The sequence below is a fragment of the Daphnia magna genome, linkage group LG8 (assembly GCF_020631705.1).
Source record: "Daphnia magna isolate NIES linkage group LG8, ASM2063170v1.1, whole genome shotgun sequence".
Lineage (NCBI taxonomy): Eukaryota > Metazoa > Arthropoda > Branchiopoda > Diplostraca > Daphniidae > Daphnia > Daphnia magna.
This window is the reverse complement of record NC_059189.1, coordinates 10,155,696-10,173,881: the sequence shown is the minus strand read 5'-3', so window position 1 is coordinate 10,173,881 and position 18,186 is coordinate 10,155,696. Positions and strand designations below refer to the sequence as shown.

Genomic DNA, 18,186 nt, shown 5'->3' with positions numbered 1-18,186 from the left:
AGACGGCATAATGGAAATTGAACGCTGATTTCAATTTAGTCATTGATTTTCTCTTTAGACTAGCCGTTTAAAAAATTAACGAAAACAGTTCTGTTAGCGCACCAACTTTAATTTATGGTTTTTAACATGTAAATGAAAAACTATAAAACAAATAGAAAAATAAACCCGATTTCCGTGATTTTTATTCAATTCTGAATCTAAATCATGTATTTTAAGCCAAATTTGAAATTTGGTCAAAAATGAAAAAGTGGGAAGGGTAGGCTATTTTAAAGATTACTGAATCTTTATGTCGGAAACTGCCGACTCAGGTGATTTCTCAGAGTATATTTATTTTTTGTAAATCTTTTGCTTTTTCTAGGCCTAACACCGAAGTGTCAGCGTTTTCTGTTTTTATTTCTCTGGCCTAGCACCGAAGAGCCAGCGTATATATATCTTTTGTGTATTGGCCAACCTGTCACCTTATAGGGTGACAGTATCGTGAAGAAGATTGCCGTAAAGGACGGAAAAGGATGGCGGTTTATTGCCGCGACACAGCAGCAACAATCAAGGAGCAAGAAAAGTTTAGAATATATTTTACTTATGACGAGGTCTTCTTATTCGGTAGATGGTTGAAGGATCCCGGATGGTTGGTGGCTGGAGGTGTTGACAGCGATGGCAGCGAGAAAAACAGCAAGGCGGCAGAGGCAACAAAGCAGCAATCCAGCAGCAAACAGCGAAAGGCAACAGCAGGCAGCAACGACAGCAACAACAAGAAAAACCAATCAAAGACAATAATACCAAATAAAGTAGACGAACGCCGGGAAAATCGGTGGAAAAATAGTGTGTATTAATGAGGCCTATTTCAGCCCCTTATATACCAATTATAAAAACACCGTTGACAGAGAATTAATCTAAACGTAACAATAATTTTGGCGCTGGCGTAGATGTCGTCTCGATCTTCTATTCTTCTTTCCGCGCGTGACCTTGTGAGGTGAATGAACTGAGAAACGAATTAACCGGTTAACCTTGTAACCATGGCAACGGAATAACCGGTTAATTATAGTTGCCGATCTCTATTTGTTTGTTAACAATTACTGGTGGCGCCATCTTGTGACGGGTCTTCCGATAATTTTAGTTCGGTGGTCTCGAACTACATGCCACTTCTTGTCGTCGATTCTTATCAGCTAGCCGATACTTATGGTCCAGTCTAAGTTGGTCATCTCTATGAGTCTATCACTAGTCGATGCGTATCAACTAGTCGATAGTGATGGGCTAGTAAAAGAAGCTCCATCTAGTAGTCAGCTCCGATATCATGTGCCCTCTCGGCAGGATCTTAGTGGCGCCATCTAGCGCTCATTTAGTAAACTAAAAGATACTTTGGCAGGACGTTAGTGGCGCCATCTAACGCTGGATCTTTGAATTAAATACCCAGCTCCTGGCGCCATCTAGAGAAACTTATACGAACTATTTCTGAACTTAAGTTCCATGTGGCGCCATCTAGCGATGGTTACAGTAACTGATTTCTGATTAGTTCCAAGTGTCGCCATCTAGTGATGGTTTCAGGAACTAATCTCTGGTGGGTTCCGTGTAGCGCCATCTAGCGACAACTTCTCTTACTATTCTATTTTTCCCGGTTTTTGCATTAGAAACGTTGCTATGGTTTTAACTCTTTTATTCCTCATCTCACCTATACTTTCTACGGTCTTTTGTCTTCTTGTTACGCCGATCTATCTCATTACTTCTCCGTTTGACTTCCTTTCTAATTGTCCGTCCCTGAACCATCAGGTTCGGGTTCTGGAATTTCTAACAGCTATAGCCTTTCCACTTTTGTCAAAATCGGCCAAAAATGACATCTCTTTAAATTCTCCAAAAATCAGACGGCATAATGGAAATTGAACGCTGATTTCAATTTAGTCATTGGTTTTCTCTTTAGACTAGCCGTTTAAAAAATTAACGAAAACAGTTCTATTAGCGCACCAACTTCATTTATGGTTTTTAACATGTAAATGAAAAACTATAAAACCAATAGAAAAATAAACCTGTTTTCCGTGATTTTCATTCAAGTCTTTATCTAAATCATGTATTTTAAGGCAGATTTGAAATTTGGCCAAAGATGAAAAAGTGGGAAGGGTATAGCCTTTCCACTTTCGTCAAAATCGGCAAAAAATGACATCTCTTGAAATTCTCCAAAAATCAGACGGCATAATGGAAATTGAACGCTGATTTCGATTTAGTCATTGGTTTTCTCTTTAGACTAGCCGTTTAAAAAATTAACGAAAACAGTTCTGTTAGCGCACCAACTTCATTTATGGTTTTTAACATGTAAATGAAAAACTATAAGACCAATAAAGAAATAAACCTGAACGATAGCAATGCTGAATAGATAACATAACGTAAATTTTTTGACGAAAAATCCTTTGAAACACAAAACAGGGTAACGTAACAAACACCCATTTAACTTGTCACTCATAATCTTCGTCATAGACGCACATCAACGCCATCTAGAATTTTTGCCTAGAACCAAAAATTCCATTTACTTTGAATGTTGAAATAAGTACAATTCTTGCCTTCAAGTACTTCAATTTTGCTAATCTCTGATAGCTGAATTCCAAATTTAGGCATAACATGCTAGAATATCAACTACTAGTTGCAGCACGAAACGCTAAACATTTGTAGGTAAAACTGTCGTAGCTCGTAATTCAGCCTGTAGTGTTGAAAGCAAGAAAAACATGGAATAATAGCTACCACACCCTTACGCATGCGAGAAAAGTATTTGAAATTGTTATAAAAATAGTAATAGTAAACTATTTTTAATAAAAGTTATGCGGTGTTTAAAAAGTTCTAAAAGTACAATTTCAGTTCTGACACCTAAATAGACTTGAATCGACAAATCATATATTTAACACGATTAGACCTCTTACTTACTTGGTATTTAGTGAAAACCTGCAACCGAAATATGACAGTACTTGTCAAAACAATGTTTTGGGTTCTACTAATATCTGGCTGGATGCAGCTAGACTGCGCAAGGCCCTTTCAATTGTTCGTCTGCTCACGAACTGCAGCGTGTGCATGAATGAAAACGCCATGAGGAATTACAGTTTTATACTTTTATTACCCTCCACTTATCCGTGTATTGGTATTCTTCATAGATTAACCAATAAGTATCATCAATCAACCCCCCTGAAAAGTAAAGAGCACCACTGGGTTTTAAGAATAAAGATTGGGTCCCACTGCTAAACGCCACCTGCCAGTTCCAAGCACAGATTCATTGTCCATTCTTAAAACCGTCATCTGACGCTTCAATTAGCAGTACCTTTTCCGCTTACCAAAGACGTCAGAGCTGTTCTTCACTTTTAGAAGCCGACGTACCCTTTCCTACAGTCATACTTTATGGTACCAATCTGAATAGATCTTAACAATTTGCAAACACTTACCACATTTCCTGAATGTTTAATCTCAGGAAATGGCATAACGCCTGGAATAGCCTTCGGAGAGCAACAACAACCCAACCAGCTGCACATTAACAAAGTTTAATTTGTTCCACGAAAACCAAATGCACCCATTATTTCCGACAAGTGTGCATTGATATTAAGGAATACTCAACAAGTCATCACGTGAATTTTTCCTAACAAGCGAGTTTAAGAGATTTTCACGAGACGACAAACCTTAATTTTTCAATTTCAAAAGTCTATACTGAATCCACTGTTATAATATATCCCATCTAAATCTGTTCAGTGATATAATTCCGCATCCGTGTCCTGTAAAGAGCGGCGGAGATCATTTGCCTAAGCAACGTTCGTAAATCAAATCATTCCCACTCCGTTGTGCAGGGTGGTTTCGCCTTCAGACCATACAAGACCCTGAAAATTCCTGGAACAGTTAAGACGGCTTCAACCATCTTGTCTACAACCCAATTAGCGGTATCCATGTTTACAGAAAGATCTGTTAAAAAATGTGCCCACTTTTTACGTACCTCTTGGGGCAAATGGGTATCAGGAATTGCAGGAAGTCCAGTCATAAAATCCTGTGAAAAGAATGATCGAAAAACGACTGATCACTGGCATGATGGAATGCGTTGACTCGAATCGCGATCAAAGTGAAAGGGATCAAGACGATTGGCATCTGCGCTAGCTTCTCATAGCGGCATGCGGACAGTGAGTGACAATGAGATAAAAAACAATGTGGAGAAAAATGTTCCTCTCCATATTGTGTCGATTTACTGACTCTTCTTGTTTGTTTTTTATCTCATTACTGTACCTTGGTTTAATCAAAATTGTACCTTGCAGGACAAAAATAAAAGATATTTTAAAAAATTAATTCGATTACAGAACAATTTAGTTTTTAGTAGGATGCGAACTAATTTCGCATGGAAACAAATAAGTTTTTGAAGAATGAATAACCTAATAAGCGCTTGAGCAATTTTCAAATTTTTTCTGCAGTTCTGCTAGTTCATGGGCTAGTTGAACTGAAATACGATTCCCCATTTTCCCGAATAAAACTTGAGTATCCTAATCACTGGGTGCAGGGAAACAAAATGATGACATAAGAACCGTCATGCCTTGTTAAAAGGCTTACAAAACTACACATATCAGCAGAGGATATCCTTTATATTATTCGTAAACTTGAACGAATTTAAAAAGAAGGGGGGCTGGTGTCGGTGAAGCACACGACACCAGCCCCCTTAACTTGAACTGATTTCACGAGGGGGGCTGGTGTCGTGTGCTTCACCGACACCAGCCCCCTTAACTTGAACGGATTTCACGAGGGGGCTGGTGTCGTGTGCTTCACCGACACCAGCCCCCTTTGCTTTTTTTTTGGGGGCTGGTGTCGGGGGGCTGGTGTCGGGGGGGCTGTTGTCGGGGGGCTAGTGTCGGGGTAGGGGTGGGGGCTGGTGTCGGGGAGTCCACTGTCGCATTCCCTGAGCAAGGCATGTTCCTTAGCTGCCATGTTAGCATAATCGACCATCAAACGAATCAGCACTTGCGTCTCAACGAAATCAGCTTCCATAAACAGTTCTTCGGCATAAAGGATTCGAATTGACAAACCGGGACCAGGAAACGGGTGACGTTCCAGTAATTCTGTGGACAGACCCAGCACGCGACCTAAGACCTTATTTCATCTTTATGGAAGTCTGTTGGAAAAAATAGCGAAAAGAGTAAAGATCTTACTGGAATGCCACAACGCAATTACCTTTAAGAGGTTCTACTACACGGCCGTAAATGCGCAACTGTCGAACCATTTCGGAATCGTTATGATGAGTCTTTATGGTATCAGCGCGCGAAGAAGCCATATGCGAAGTGGACTCAATTAAATCCGGTATCAAAGCAACTGTAATTTTTTCATGTATGATGATATTGAATATTAGGCAATATAATACATGCAACAACAAAAAAGAGAAGTTTGATACCTTGTCCGAGAAGTAGATTATCCCAGATGACATTTAAATCGTTAGCCGTTCTATCTACCACTTTGAGAAACTTATCGCCAATAATTCGACGTTTTTCTTCCAGATTAACAGTCCGACACAACGACAAAGTTTGGCGATCATGCACGTTGGTGGAAGCATCGTAGAAAGTCAAGCTTGCTTTAACAACCCAAGACAATTCGAAACATCAAATCTGATCGCTGGTATGACGAGAGAAATGAGAAGCCACTGTCTGGAAAGAACTCTGTCATAGAACAAGAATTATAAATCATAGAATTTGAGATGTGACAGGACGACGTATCAATTAATCTCGTATCAAATTTTGGCCATTTATAAGATTCTGAACGGTCCAGAAAAGTATCTCAAATTACCCGAAGATTGAGCCCGAGTTGCTGTAAACTAGTGACGACTTGCTCGGATTCGTCTTTACGCAGGAAACCGTTATCGATATGGATGTTTGTCACTCTGTAGAAGTGCTTTATGGAGAAGGGCAGCACAAACGACGGAATCGAATCCGCCACTTACCAGCATGAGCACGATCTTATTACGTCCGACCGTACGCCGGACGTATGGATACACTGTTGCTCGCATTTCTCCAATGTGAAAACTCCTTGCAATCCACAGATGTCGAACAAGAAGTTATGCAACATTATTCGTCCTGCAATTTTACACCAGCCATTAAGATCAATGTTTCGCACTCAATGGAAAGGAAACCAACATACCGTTTTCGGTAAAATCAACTTCAGGATGGAACTGGACTCCGTAAAGGTGGCGATTAGTATCAGCAATGACGGAAATAATATGACGCGAATATTTTGCGACGCAACGCAACCCTTCTTCAACCTATTCGACGCTGTCACCACGGGTCAGCAATACCAGTTGCCGAGTCTCTAAGCCTTTAAACAATGGGCACTCCTTTTCTTCTTGGATCTCGAATTGCCCATCTTCGCAAACATCTTTTCTCTTCACCGTTCCACCTTAACAGAACAGAACAGAACAGAACAGAACCGAAAAAATAAATAAATAAATAAAATTAAATACAAACAAATAAAAATAAAATTTAATAAAATTTTAAAAACGTTCTAATTATTTTATGACATGTTAAACACTCCTTTGAAATAAGTTGAATAATAAACATTTTCTATACAACAGAATTGGTTACCTAATTCCATGTTGAGCAATTGCATGCATAAGATCATAACAAATTCCCGGCACTGGAAGACCGCAAAGATTGCTGGGTCGTATAGTAAGGGCATCTGCTGCGTAAACTGAGTTGGGACCGAAGCCATGCAAGGTGTTAAGCCCCATTCTTGAATGCGTTGCGGCAAAATCTACACCGGACTTTTCTACAAATCTGTTTTTCCGAATGCTTTCGAATGGGATAAGTCTACCTGATATGTAGGAATTGGTGCCAATTTTTTTTTACCGCTCTGGTTACTGCAGTATTAATTTCCCGGATGTGAAGCATGTACACATTGTGGTCTGTAACAGTGGAGGACATAAAATCGTTTTAAACGAATGGTCATGTAAAATGTGTTAAGGAAAGTTTATTGAATTGACTATTTAGCTTTCCGTGCACGATCATCTGCCAAAATACCCTTTACTTGCTTGGTTGCTGCAAATTTTTGGGTCTCGCTTTCACCTTCCGAGTCTATAAGCGATGTGATTTTTCTTTCGGTGACAGTGGTCCTCAGAAGTAGCTTAGGAACGTTGTGTTCCTTTTGTCTTTCCTGATGTCGATATAAATTTAAGAAACAAAGAATGTTTAAGCAGATCTATGTGTGAAACTTTGGGTTTGTCGAATGTCGAGATAGCTTACTATCTGAAACATAGTGTTTTTGTTTCCACAGGCTGGGCTCCCATATCATCGGAATGTTTGGCTTCTTTCAAAAACGGGTTTACTGCAATTTCCTCTTCTTCTGCTACTCTCACAACCTTTTCCTGCTAAATGAGAATCAGTTAACAAAAGGAAAATTTGATAAGACATATTTTGTTAGAAAAGATACCTAGGCGGCAAAAGTGAGACAGACTTGGTAATAGCACAGCTGGTGCGGTTTACATCAGCTAGCGTCACACTTTCTGAAGTTATCTACACCGTAACATTGTCACTAATTCCCATCACCACCTGGGATTTCCAGTGTTCCCTTTTTGTTGGGGATCTAATGCAACCTTCAGTGCCTTTAAGACACCCATAACATCTCGACCAAAAAAGTTCCACCCACAGAAAAAACAGCTTTTAAAAAGACGGAATCGAAGACTACGCCGAGTTAATACTCTTTCTTATTTCCTTGGATTACCTAAACGTGTATGATTCTTTGATGATTCTCTCCCACAATTTTTGAATCATTTTTCTTCTTTTAGCCTTTAGTTTTACACGCACAAAAGGGTTAAAGAAAATAATATAAGTCAAGGGGAACGGGGCCACAGAAAACAAGGGGGTCCAGATAAGCACTTCAATGATTTTGTAAAAATACCATAACATGTGTGATAGTAAAAGGATCCATGTACTTATACTTTTTTATACCGAAACTCCGTCAATATCCTCTTCGAAACCATTACTATTGTGAATCTATATTAAAGAAATTAAGTATGCTTCAGTATAATATTCTTCCTGATACACTTACTGAAAATAGTGAAACCCTATTGGATTTTGTCCTTTCGCCAAACTCAAAACCATCCGCAGGAATGAATGTGTTGTTTTCCACTGACTAATTGTTGTTGCCTCGTTTGGTTGACATAGTAACATGCAACTCATTCCATGGTTGGACATAACAGATTGTTGAAGGACATACTACTGCTGAAACAACACAAAATCAAATAACAATTTTAAAAATCTTCTATGACTTTTAGCTGTATTGGTGGCTATGCTCTGTGATTCCCTCTTGAGGCACCCAAGCACTACCACTGTGCACACGTATCATCAAATGACCAGTCTGCGAACTAAGTGAGATATTATGGCATAACTAATTGCCTTACATACCCTAATTTATTCATACGCTTACCATTACCGACGGGGCCTCCCACATGCAACGCCACTTCAAGTCCACATGTATACAACCATACACTTCCAAATTCCAACGCGCGTCGAAGGCGGCACCAGCGGCTGGCTCGCTGCCATGCCGCCATTGACTGTACAGTAGCGAAATCGAAATGGGCCTAACAATCGATCGATAAGTTCAATGGGTAGTGGACTCCTCCTTCGTTGAAGGCGTGGTCTATTCAAATTCCTCCTATTAGTGTCATTTTTTACCGTTAGATGGCAATGCAAGTTAGCTATTAATTTGCTACATAAACGATCAGCTAGCGATATAAGGGTTGTCTATAAAATAATGGATCAAACGGCGTTCCGTACTTAACACACGTCAAAGTCTAAAAGGGAAGGCCCAAGTCGGATTTTTTCAAGAATCGTTTTACACCAACTACCTATAAGCGCCTTGTAACGTTGTGTAGGCCTATAGCCCTATACATAAAATTTGTTATTCAAACAAATCAAACGAAGTCGATATTTAATGCAGGATGAAGAAAATCTTTAGAGGAAGTTTGAGTACATACAGATAAGAACTACTTTACGCAGCATATATGGTCACATGCTGGAGAAATTACATGGGTCCAATGATATCATTTCTAAGACTACATCCGCATAGAATCCGACAAAATCGCGTATGTAGGATATAAAGTTACGCTGTTCTCTTCTCTGCAATGTAATAGATGATAAAGACATTATTTAGATGATGATACAGACGTTCACTGTTAAAAAAGTACACCAGTGTTTCGGGGTTATTTGCCCGAATATTTTGAATATCGCATTATTTTCAGCCCCGAATATTTTGTATCGTATCGCAATACGAAATTTTTGTGGTTACTAACCCTGAATACTGTTATAGGTACGAAATGAAAAAAATATTAGTATGCCACGGGACTTATACACCAGAACTTTCGACTCGTGCTTTACCACTGAGCCTCATTCGATGATATATAATATGGAAACATCTCTTCAAATAGGATTAAAGTCGATTAGGTGATTTTGGGTCCCATTATTTCAGACAGCTCAAGAATTTGGCATGATTTTAAATACTGTATTGCTTCTCACTCGGAAAATTTTTCTTTATTTGTAAGATTTATCGAACTGTATTATTCTATAAGGGTCATTCCGCCGACTTTTGAATTTTTTCGTCGCAAAAAAATTCTTTCATTTTTTTACCACGTATTCTTCATGTCATGAACAATTTATGTGCCGAACGATTTTTTTAAATTTTGAGTGGTACGCCTGCAATAAAATGTTATATGTCGTGTTCGGGTGGTCCTGAATCCCGTCACCATTAAACTGATTAGTTTTCAAAGTCCAAAATTATATCTTTCTACAGTAACCTCTTTTGCCATCCAATTAGTATCTTACCTTATCACTTCTAGTTAAGATATGAAATATATTTTAAAATAATAAGCCAAACTTCTCGTTCAAATCTTTGTTCTTTTAAGCTGTCACAACGTATAACTATAGAGCTTAACATTTAAATCTATATCACCGATTAATGTGAGATGTCAGAGGCCGTCGGTTACGAACCGCTGGACAAATGGGACAACGTAATTTCCCCGCTTTATTACATTTGAGGGAGAATGATACTATGACTGGATCGTAATATATGAGATCAACTGGCCAACACTTGGCATAAACAGAAAACAGATGAAATGCTCAATCAGAAAGCAAACTGTGAAGTAACTGACGGCAGACCATTGCACCATTTTTCAATAAAATCAAGCGTTTCGTGAAGTTGGCGATTGTCTGGCCAGCGTTTGACCGCCACCAGGAAACGATTCCAATCTTCTCGATTCGTTTCTTTCCCCTGTGCTGGGAATTTGACAGGCTGTCTTAACACAGGGTAGCCCGTCAAAACACATGGCGTTGCAGGCGGATCCGACGACTTCTTCCAGTTAATCAAACAGGCTTCATAAACTCCACGCTCATCCAGAGGTAATTGCTGCGTGGTATCCATTCAGTAAGTCATCCAACAACTCCTATATCATTTCAAGCCAAACTTACCTGTTCGATGCGCTGATCCAACGAGACAGCCAACACCCATTCTTTTGCTTGCTCTTTAAGCGCACCGTTGACGCACGGCCTGGCCGGTATGCAGAGTTTATCAAAAGGGATGTCCGTCTGCTCGAAATCTGTGTTATCCAGCAGGGTAGCATCAGCACTATCGCCATTATCTTCAATCATATCCGCAATGTCCAAATAGCGATTGAGGAGCACAAACGCCAAGTTATCCCATCCTACTGCCTGTTTTTAAATTACTTTCATGATTCACGTCTAACACATCACACTTCATAAAGATATACACCTTGGCTTTCATTCCGGCTTCGTAGAAGGCTCTATCAGCTGGAAATAGGTCAGCGTATCGCAGTAATGAAACGCTAGCTTTGGTGGCGATCACTTCTAGTCCACTGACATTCTGGCAAGTATTGCTAATCATCGTGTAATGGAACAGTCGCAAAAACCGCTCAAATTCCATGTTGATTGTGGGTGATGTTACTTCTTTCACCTGGAGAATAATAAGCGAGTTGACTTAGTTCAGCAAAAGGTAAAACAATAAAAGAGGATAGTTACTAGTTGGTGAAAAATGTTTCGTAAACCAATCAATGATTTGATATCGTTTTTATCCTCGAGCAAAATTTCACTGGCAAGATGACGGTAGATGTTCAAATTTTGAGGTTTGGCCGGTGCACCGTACTTGATGAATAATTCTAAAGCGGCCGAACTGCGCTGTTGCTTGATCAGCTCAGTAGAATAAATGGCGACGTACCTGTCCAGAAGAGAGACGTATCAACATGTTAGAAAACCACTTAAATAATCCGAATAAAGTGAATTCACTTGTTAAGTAATTCGGCTCCATGTTTCTGCGCTTTCTGGAGAACTTGATCCCACTGTCCCTGGCCGGCAAGCATTTCCAGAGCTCCATTCAAATCTACGTCAGCCAGTTGATCGGCTTTTCCTTCCGCACGTAACCACTCCCGGTAGGCGGATTCAACACGTGGATAATAGTCAGGCTCTAGCTCTTGCGCAATTTTACGTGCCCTGGTCCAGTCACGAGCTTCCATCAAAATGTCCACAGCATCCCGGACGCTGTCAACACTAAGATAAAGTTGCGCGGCAGCAGCTGCTTGACCGATTTCTCTTAACTGACGGGCAGCGTTCCGCACCAGGACAACAGCCTTGTCTTCGTCCAGGAATTTGACAGCCAACTCTGACGCTTTGTTCCAGAGAGCTACCAGTTTGGCTGGCTCATTCACCATTGCAAGAGTAATCTAATTTCAGAAAAAAACAAATGAGTTATTCCCGTTATTTCACCAAAAGTTTACATTACAACGTCACAAATTTAACTAAAAGTACCTTGAAGTAGCAATCGACAGAACGTGAGAATTCTCCCTGGAGCTCCCAATCACGAGCCTGTGCTATTAAACTAGCCGCGTTGACACCCTGTGTCTTGGTGACGTAATGATCGTATTCGTCCTGCAGAGCGGCAAGACGATTGGGTAGATATTCTTTGGCTACACGGAGAACATCTTGCCAGCGACCCGTCTCTTTGTAGCCTTGTAACAAGAGAAGAGGTTGCTGTGCACGAAGAATTAACGTCTCAAATTGCTGGAAGTCGCCGGCGTCCAATGAGGCTTGAGCTCGCGAAATGAGGATCTGGTTAAGGGCTTCAGGATCGTGTTGCTCGGCCAACTGCTCGGCTGCTAACCAATCGCCTCGACTCAAATGCATTTCAATAGCTTCTCGAGCCACGCCCGCCTATTTGAACATAGGATAAACATCACTCATTTGATGGAGTATCATTTTAATTTTAAAAAATTACCTTGACGTAAGCTTCTTCTGCCTCCTTCCAACGATCAGCAGATTGCAAATGGACGGCCAACAGTCTCTGAACTGTCTTAAGCTTATGTGGTGCTACACTTTGAGCCATTCCAACGGCAAATTCAAACTAACCGTTTATAAAATTCAATTTTTCTAATCCCAGTTTTCAATGTCTGACTTTATTTTTCTACTTACCATTTCTTGATCACAAGCCAAGGCGATGCATTCTTCAGCCATTCCTTGACGTAACAGCAGTTTTCCACCAACTTCTGGACCGACACTCAGGGCCCATTCCAGAGCAAGAGCAGCAGCTTCTTTTGGGCTTCCCTTAGCTCGGACAACCCGGAAGGCATCCTCCCACAGGCCGCAGTCTCGATACATGGTAACAGCGTCTCCCCAAGCGTTGGCCTATTAACCAATTTTTGGTAATGAACTAACAATATTAAAAGGACGCGTTTTAATGTTACGCACAGCGATAAAATGTTTCTCGGCGGATTTGCGATTGCCATCCGCCTGGAGCTGACGGGCGATATCCAAGTGATAGCGAGATAATTGATCCGGTAGGTGATTGCTTATGACACGGATGAGTTGATCATAATTCTTACTGGAACGGTACATTTCTACGGCCGAGTCAATTAACTGGGCAGCAACAAAGAGCTGCTCCGCTTCGCGGAATCGGCCCGCTTTCACCAACGTTTGACCTTCGTCATTAAAAAGGCGCTTTATTTCCGTCGCTGGTAAAGAATGTTTTGCCGCTTCATAAGCCCGACTCCAATGACCTAGAGAAAATCCCATTAAGTTCGGAAATCAATGGATGTACAGAATATCTAATTCGACTCACCAACGGAAATGTACATTTTAACGACTTCCATTGGCAACTTTCCTTTCATGAAAAATTTTTCAGCTTTCTCGTAGGCCCGCACAGTGGCATAATAGCGGCCTAGCATTTGGAAATGTTCCGTTTCGACGTTCGATTCACCGACAACTTCCAATATGTCTGCCGCTTTTTCCCATTGATGAGCTTCAATAGCCGCTCGTAGGGCAGTCGTCATTTTTCCAGCTTCAATGTAATGAGCTATGGCTTGTTCTGGCCGATGGGTTGACATCAGATAGTCGCCCCACAATTCCTCTAAAAATGTTACCTCTCCGGGAAACGTTTGCCGGGCCAAATCAATAGCTTTGGCGTAGGCATGACCTTTACGATACAATTCGAATGCCTTGTCGAGCTTTGCCGTCGCTTGGTACATTTCGCCTGCTTGGACGTACATGTTGCATCGTTGCAAAGCTGTTACAACTTGATGGACAGCCTCGGCGTCGGATAATAATTCGTCCCTATGCAACATCAACCTGTTTGATAAGAGAAACGACGTGAATATTCGATGCATCCATTATGGGGTAGTCAATTATTCATTACTTGGCCGCTTTAGAGGGTAAGCCCGCTTTGAGGCACATTGTTACTGCGGATGCGTAGTCTCCTGCGCGTTCGTACACCTCGGCAGCCGCTGATTCTTGACACGTCGTTTGGAGCCATTGAAGATAATCTTGTCTAAACGGATCATTTAAGATATTAGAAGATAAATTTAAATCAAACATCTTTTACTTTGCACCTGATTTGGTGCCTGTCTGAGAGATTGTACGTTTCTGCGACTCGAAGCGCATCTTCCCATTGGAGCAACTGGCGGTACATCCGCACAGCGTCATCCGGACTCCCTTGATCGATGTAAATCCGTTCAGCTGTGGATAAATCTCGTTGAAAAATAGCCATGCGAGCTTGCACCAGCGGTGAGCTGAATCCGTCTCCCTCTTTCAAATGGAAGAGATCATTTATTTAAAACGAAATAGTTAACCATGCTTGAATTTGCATAGAGTTTTACTGATTGTTTTTGCGACTTCTTCGGATGACCGCACGGTTTCCATAAGGAAACGAACTTTGGATATGTCACCAAGAGCGGCGTAACAGCGACTCGCGATCCGTAATTCATTAGCATCGAGACTGATGTGAGCCAAAGTGGCCCAAAGTCCCTTGGCAGAGCCGGGCGAATGAGAATCGAGACGTTCCAGGTAGGACAATGCGCGAATAAGGTCTCCATCTTCAATGGCCGTCCCAAATTCAATTAGTTGGTCGTCTAGAGTGACTTCGTTAATCATAGTTCCATCCTGGATGCGTACTGTCGTTCGTCCACCTGGTTCTTTGACGATATCCAGCACTTCTCCGCGAATGTCGGTTGTTTGCACTTTATCGCTACTCTCGGCGTGATACCAGACGTGAAGCAAAGATGGACTTTGGGCGACAATAACATCACTGCCGGCTACCCACTCGACAAACAGACAAGAACTGAGTAACAGCGTCTTTGTAGAAGTGGCCAAATCGACCATGTAGAGTCTTAATTTCTGATCGCGAAAGAGCAACTTTCTACCCGTTTCGTTCATTTCCAACCAGTCAATTTTCGATTCGTGGGAAATTTGACCCAACGAATGGCCAGTAACAAGGTCGCCTGACGAAGTGAAATGTATGAATAAAATAGAGTGGACTAAAGAAACTTGTAATGTAATACTTACTGATACCAATAGTCTTCAAGTCTAATAGATAAGCCAGTCGTTTAATGTTATCTCCCTGTTTATGACGTCGCTCGTTGATCCGAACGCTGATCAAATGCGGATTCATAAATTCCATCCTACAATGCGTGATGGTGAATGATTGTTATTTAAATCACTATAAGCATAAAATTGGTAAAAACCTCAGTCGTTCTAAGATGGTATTGACACCGTACTCGATGAGGGTCAATTCCCCTCGTGAAAACACCATGCAAGCGTGCGGTGTATCAAAATGGAATTTCGTTTTATTGCCATCCTGCAAGAGACAAAGGATGTGTCCCCTAAGATGATTCTGCAATAATTGGAATTCATATTCGAACCTGAATAATTTCTGGTTCTTTCCATGGCACTTCACTAACCAATCCTCGTCTCAAATCGGCAAGGATGAGCGTCTTATCAGTGCGAGCAACAGCATAATTTTCTCTGCCCATGATTCTCACCTGGATCCATTGTTATGTTCAGTACTACATTTAAAAAACAATGATCCAATTATTCATAGCTTTTACCGTTTCGATTTCCAAGCCCGGTTGAGTGCGGATAACTACAGGATGGAAAAAGGCAACGCCTTCATTTGGTACGGATTTTATTACTACTTGACTAGATGAAATGTAAATGATTTCAACTCGGCCATTCCAAAGTGTTCTTCTGTCAATATGAAAATAATTTGAAAATAAATTGTTTATCGAAAACGAAAATTTGAAAAATCAATTACTTGGCAACTGTTTCCATGAGTTCAACTCCGCCACAAAGAGATGATGAAACCAAATAGAGCGAATCTGACCGCCAAGCCAAACAGGTAATTGTGTACATGTTCGTAATCTCCTTAATTGCACTCTCTTCCCATTGCCTCTTCCTCGAATTAAACGACAGGATGCGAATCCTTTGAAATCAACAATCTAATTAGTTTTCGTGCCAACTCATTAAAAAAATGAAAGAGAATCAAAACTTGTCGAAACTGCCGAGAGCGACCATTTGGCCGCAACCACTCGATACGGCAACTGTTATTTCATGCTCTTCTTTGACGCGACTGTAGTCAAACTGTTGAATGGGTCGTCCTTCAGCCGAATAACAAACCAGCTTCTGGTCTGACCCTGACGCTAGAATTAATGTACCAGCCCATACAAGGGCAGTCGGGGCCACGCCATGTATCACCACTTTTCCCTGTATTTAATTTGGTATTATACCGATTAATAATTTATGTTATGAATAAATGAAATCGCTTTCGTACTTGAGGAAGAGCGGTGCCATCTTCAGCCACGTAAAATCTTACGATCGTTCCATCTGCGTGTCCCGAGATGAAACCGGTTCCAGATTGGCTGTTCAAAGTAGATTAGGTATAAAAGCTTTGCAGTCGAAATATTTATAAAGAGAATCAGCATTACTTCGAGGCCAGAATTTCAACAAATGACTCTGTTGCGTAGAGCGTTTGCGATTTGTTTGTTTTGACGTGAGCAGCACGTACCTTTCCATCGGTCAAACCTAGAACAATTGGTCCTTGACTAGGCCAAATCAAACACGTAACAGAACTCGTTTGAGAAAATTTATTGCAAATGACTTTCTTGTCTCCCCTATTCCATAAAGTTGATCGAGTAAGGAAAGTTGGAAAATACAGATAAAATTATTATTTTTTTCAATTACCAGTCGTCACCAATTTTGTAGACAAAAACTATGTTATCTGTTTGGCCTATAGCAATTTTAGTTGAATCCGGAGAGAATGCAATTCCTTTGATGTTGTAACTTTTCTTGCCAAACTAGAAAAGAAATGGGGATAATTTTAATTTGATGAAAACAGGGTAAAATGCTGGTGCTCACTTTTGAGTCAGAGGGTTTGGTGGAAAACTTGTCTCGTTTCTCTCCGTTTGCATCAAATAGGACAATGACTCTCTCAGCAGTTGCAACGGCTAATTTTTGGCCATTAGCGGACCAGCAGATTCCACTAGTTTTGGCGGCGCCATCCTTTTACAAAAGATTTTAAATGCACAGTTTTTTTGTAAATTCTGTAGACGCTGAACAAATCTAAATTCCTTGTTCTTCGCTATATTTACGTGATACGTCATTCTAATTGAACCAGGGACTTCCATACATTGAATTTTTTACTTCACAACTATAATTGTAAGCTATGATGATATGCTGATGAATGCCGATTACGTAAATATGAAGTTTAAAACCTTGAGTAAGCGTTAGGGACAAGAGGCAAATTGTGTATCGTTGACCAAAATCGTAGCACAAACCAGATTTAATTCGGGCAAATGAATAATTATCCCGTCATCGCCCCACTGAAATAACGAGATTGTTTGTATAAGGCTATATAACAATCTATCAGACTGCAGCTGTCGATGAATCTTAATATTGAAACCATCGTAGTTGATGTTTCAAAGTTGTTAAAATAACTCCAAATTGAATCGATTTGATTCCAAATTCCAGAAAGTGTTTTTTAAACATCTTTTTTTATTAAAGAACTTAAAAGTCTTTTGGAATCGTCTTCGTTTTCCTTTGTACATGCAAAAGAGTTTCAGCTTACCATATCTACGACACTTTACGTATACTTACGGTATTTTAAACAGTGCCGGCTTACAATCTCACACTTTACTTTTCAGGAAGGATAATATTTTGAGAATATAACAGCCTCTGCGGCCTACTGGATAAGGCAATGGGCCGGGGAATGCGAGTTCGAGCCTCGCTAGAGGTAGCATGGAAAGTATCAAACGCCATACGGCGTAATTTCGTATTGCACATTTCTGTCATTTATCATAACAAATTCGATGGGTTTAGGTCATTGGATTCAGAAATCCTCTAATTTAATTGTTAGGTAATGTGTAGCAATTGTAATGATGGTTTTTTAACACCGTGCATTTCGTCTCACACGTATGTCGTAATCGTCTCACAAAGTAAGAAGCAACCTCGAAACATGAATCACAAATAGAAAAATATCCTTTCCTAAAAGGCAAGTTAAGTCCAGTCAATTTTTTACCACTTACCTGGTAGGGTAAAAGAGTTTTAGCTCGACGGATTTGCATTGTTAAATTATCCCACTAGTAACAACCGTATTCAGACATTGTGCGAGGAATCTCATGTATGAAATCGAATTCGTGTTTTTTAATTTTTCCACTGTTGCTAGGCAACGATCCACCAAACAGTGGCGGCGTAAGGGTAAAGTGGGAGGCCCAACAATGAGGCAAACATTGTAAAGAATTTATTAGAGAAAAAGATAAAAAGAGGTTTTCTTTGAAACAGTAATCTTGCCGTTAAATAAATTTATTTATTTAAATCAGTTGAATTCCCTGATTTCGGTTTTTAAATGAATTGTTAAATTCAATTTAGGTTTGGCAACTGC

At 40.4% G+C, this 18,186-nt stretch overlaps 1 protein-coding gene, 1 long non-coding RNA gene and 1 pseudogene across 5 annotated transcripts; all 3 read right to left on the bottom strand.

Annotated features, from left to right (window-relative positions):
- Positions 1 to 3,787: 3,787 nt before the first annotated feature.
- Positions 3,788 to 6,124, bottom strand: LOC123475581 (annotated as a pseudogene).
- Positions 6,125 to 6,131: 7 nt separating this feature from the next.
- LOC123475294 lies at positions 6,132 to 8,560 on the bottom strand. 4 transcript variants are annotated; one of them, XR_006650312.1, is made up of 8 exons: positions 8,407 to 8,560; positions 8,029 to 8,201; positions 7,411 to 7,973; positions 7,224 to 7,348; positions 7,009 to 7,134; positions 6,796 to 6,886; positions 6,567 to 6,735; positions 6,132 to 6,381 (listed from the first exon to the last, which is right to left on the bottom strand). It is a non-coding gene; the product is annotated as an uncharacterized LOC123475294 (long non-coding RNA). The 4 variants fall into 4 exon arrangements; XR_006650310.1 differs by having other exon boundaries at positions 7,002 to 7,134; positions 8,029 to 8,344; positions 8,407 to 8,553; XR_006650309.1 differs by having other exon boundaries at positions 8,029 to 8,344; positions 8,407 to 8,553.
- Positions 8,561 to 9,852: 1,292 nt separating this feature from the next.
- LOC116929142 (intraflagellar transport protein 172 homolog) lies at positions 9,853 to 17,981 on the bottom strand. Its single transcript, XM_045178351.1, has 24 exons — positions 17,831 to 17,981; positions 16,665 to 16,808; positions 16,491 to 16,603; positions 16,235 to 16,420; positions 16,081 to 16,168; positions 15,799 to 16,013; positions 15,565 to 15,732; positions 15,359 to 15,497; positions 15,173 to 15,292; positions 14,996 to 15,108; positions 14,817 to 14,932; positions 14,132 to 14,752; positions 13,865 to 14,060; positions 13,672 to 13,803; positions 13,099 to 13,604; positions 12,729 to 13,036; positions 12,453 to 12,665; positions 12,259 to 12,384; positions 11,793 to 12,194; positions 11,274 to 11,707; positions 11,010 to 11,205; positions 10,744 to 10,944; positions 10,443 to 10,682; positions 9,853 to 10,380 (listed from the first exon to the last, which is right to left on the bottom strand). The coding sequence occupies exons 1-24, from the start codon at positions 17,867 to 17,869 to the stop codon at positions 10,099 to 10,101; spliced, it is 5,298 nt and encodes a 1,765-aa protein (XP_045034286.1). The 5' UTR covers positions 17,870 to 17,981; the 3' UTR covers positions 9,853 to 10,098.
- Between the last annotated feature and the right edge of the window lie 205 nt (positions 17,982 to 18,186).

What these genes read in the sequence shown, in the direction of transcription:
- LOC116929142 (XM_045178351.1), bottom strand. Translation starts at nt 17,869, where the DNA reads ATGCAAATCCGTCGAGCTAAAACTCTTTTACCCTACCAG. An exon ending in ATGGCACCGCTCTTCCTCAA is followed by an intron (nt 16,014 to 16,080) that starts GTACGAAAGCGA and finishes AATTAAATACAG; the next exon opens with GGAAAAGTGGTGATACATGG. An exon ending in GAAACATTTTTCACCAACTA is followed by an intron (nt 10,945 to 11,009) that starts GTAACTATCCTC and finishes ATTATTCTCCAG; the next exon opens with GTGAAAGAAGTAACATCACC.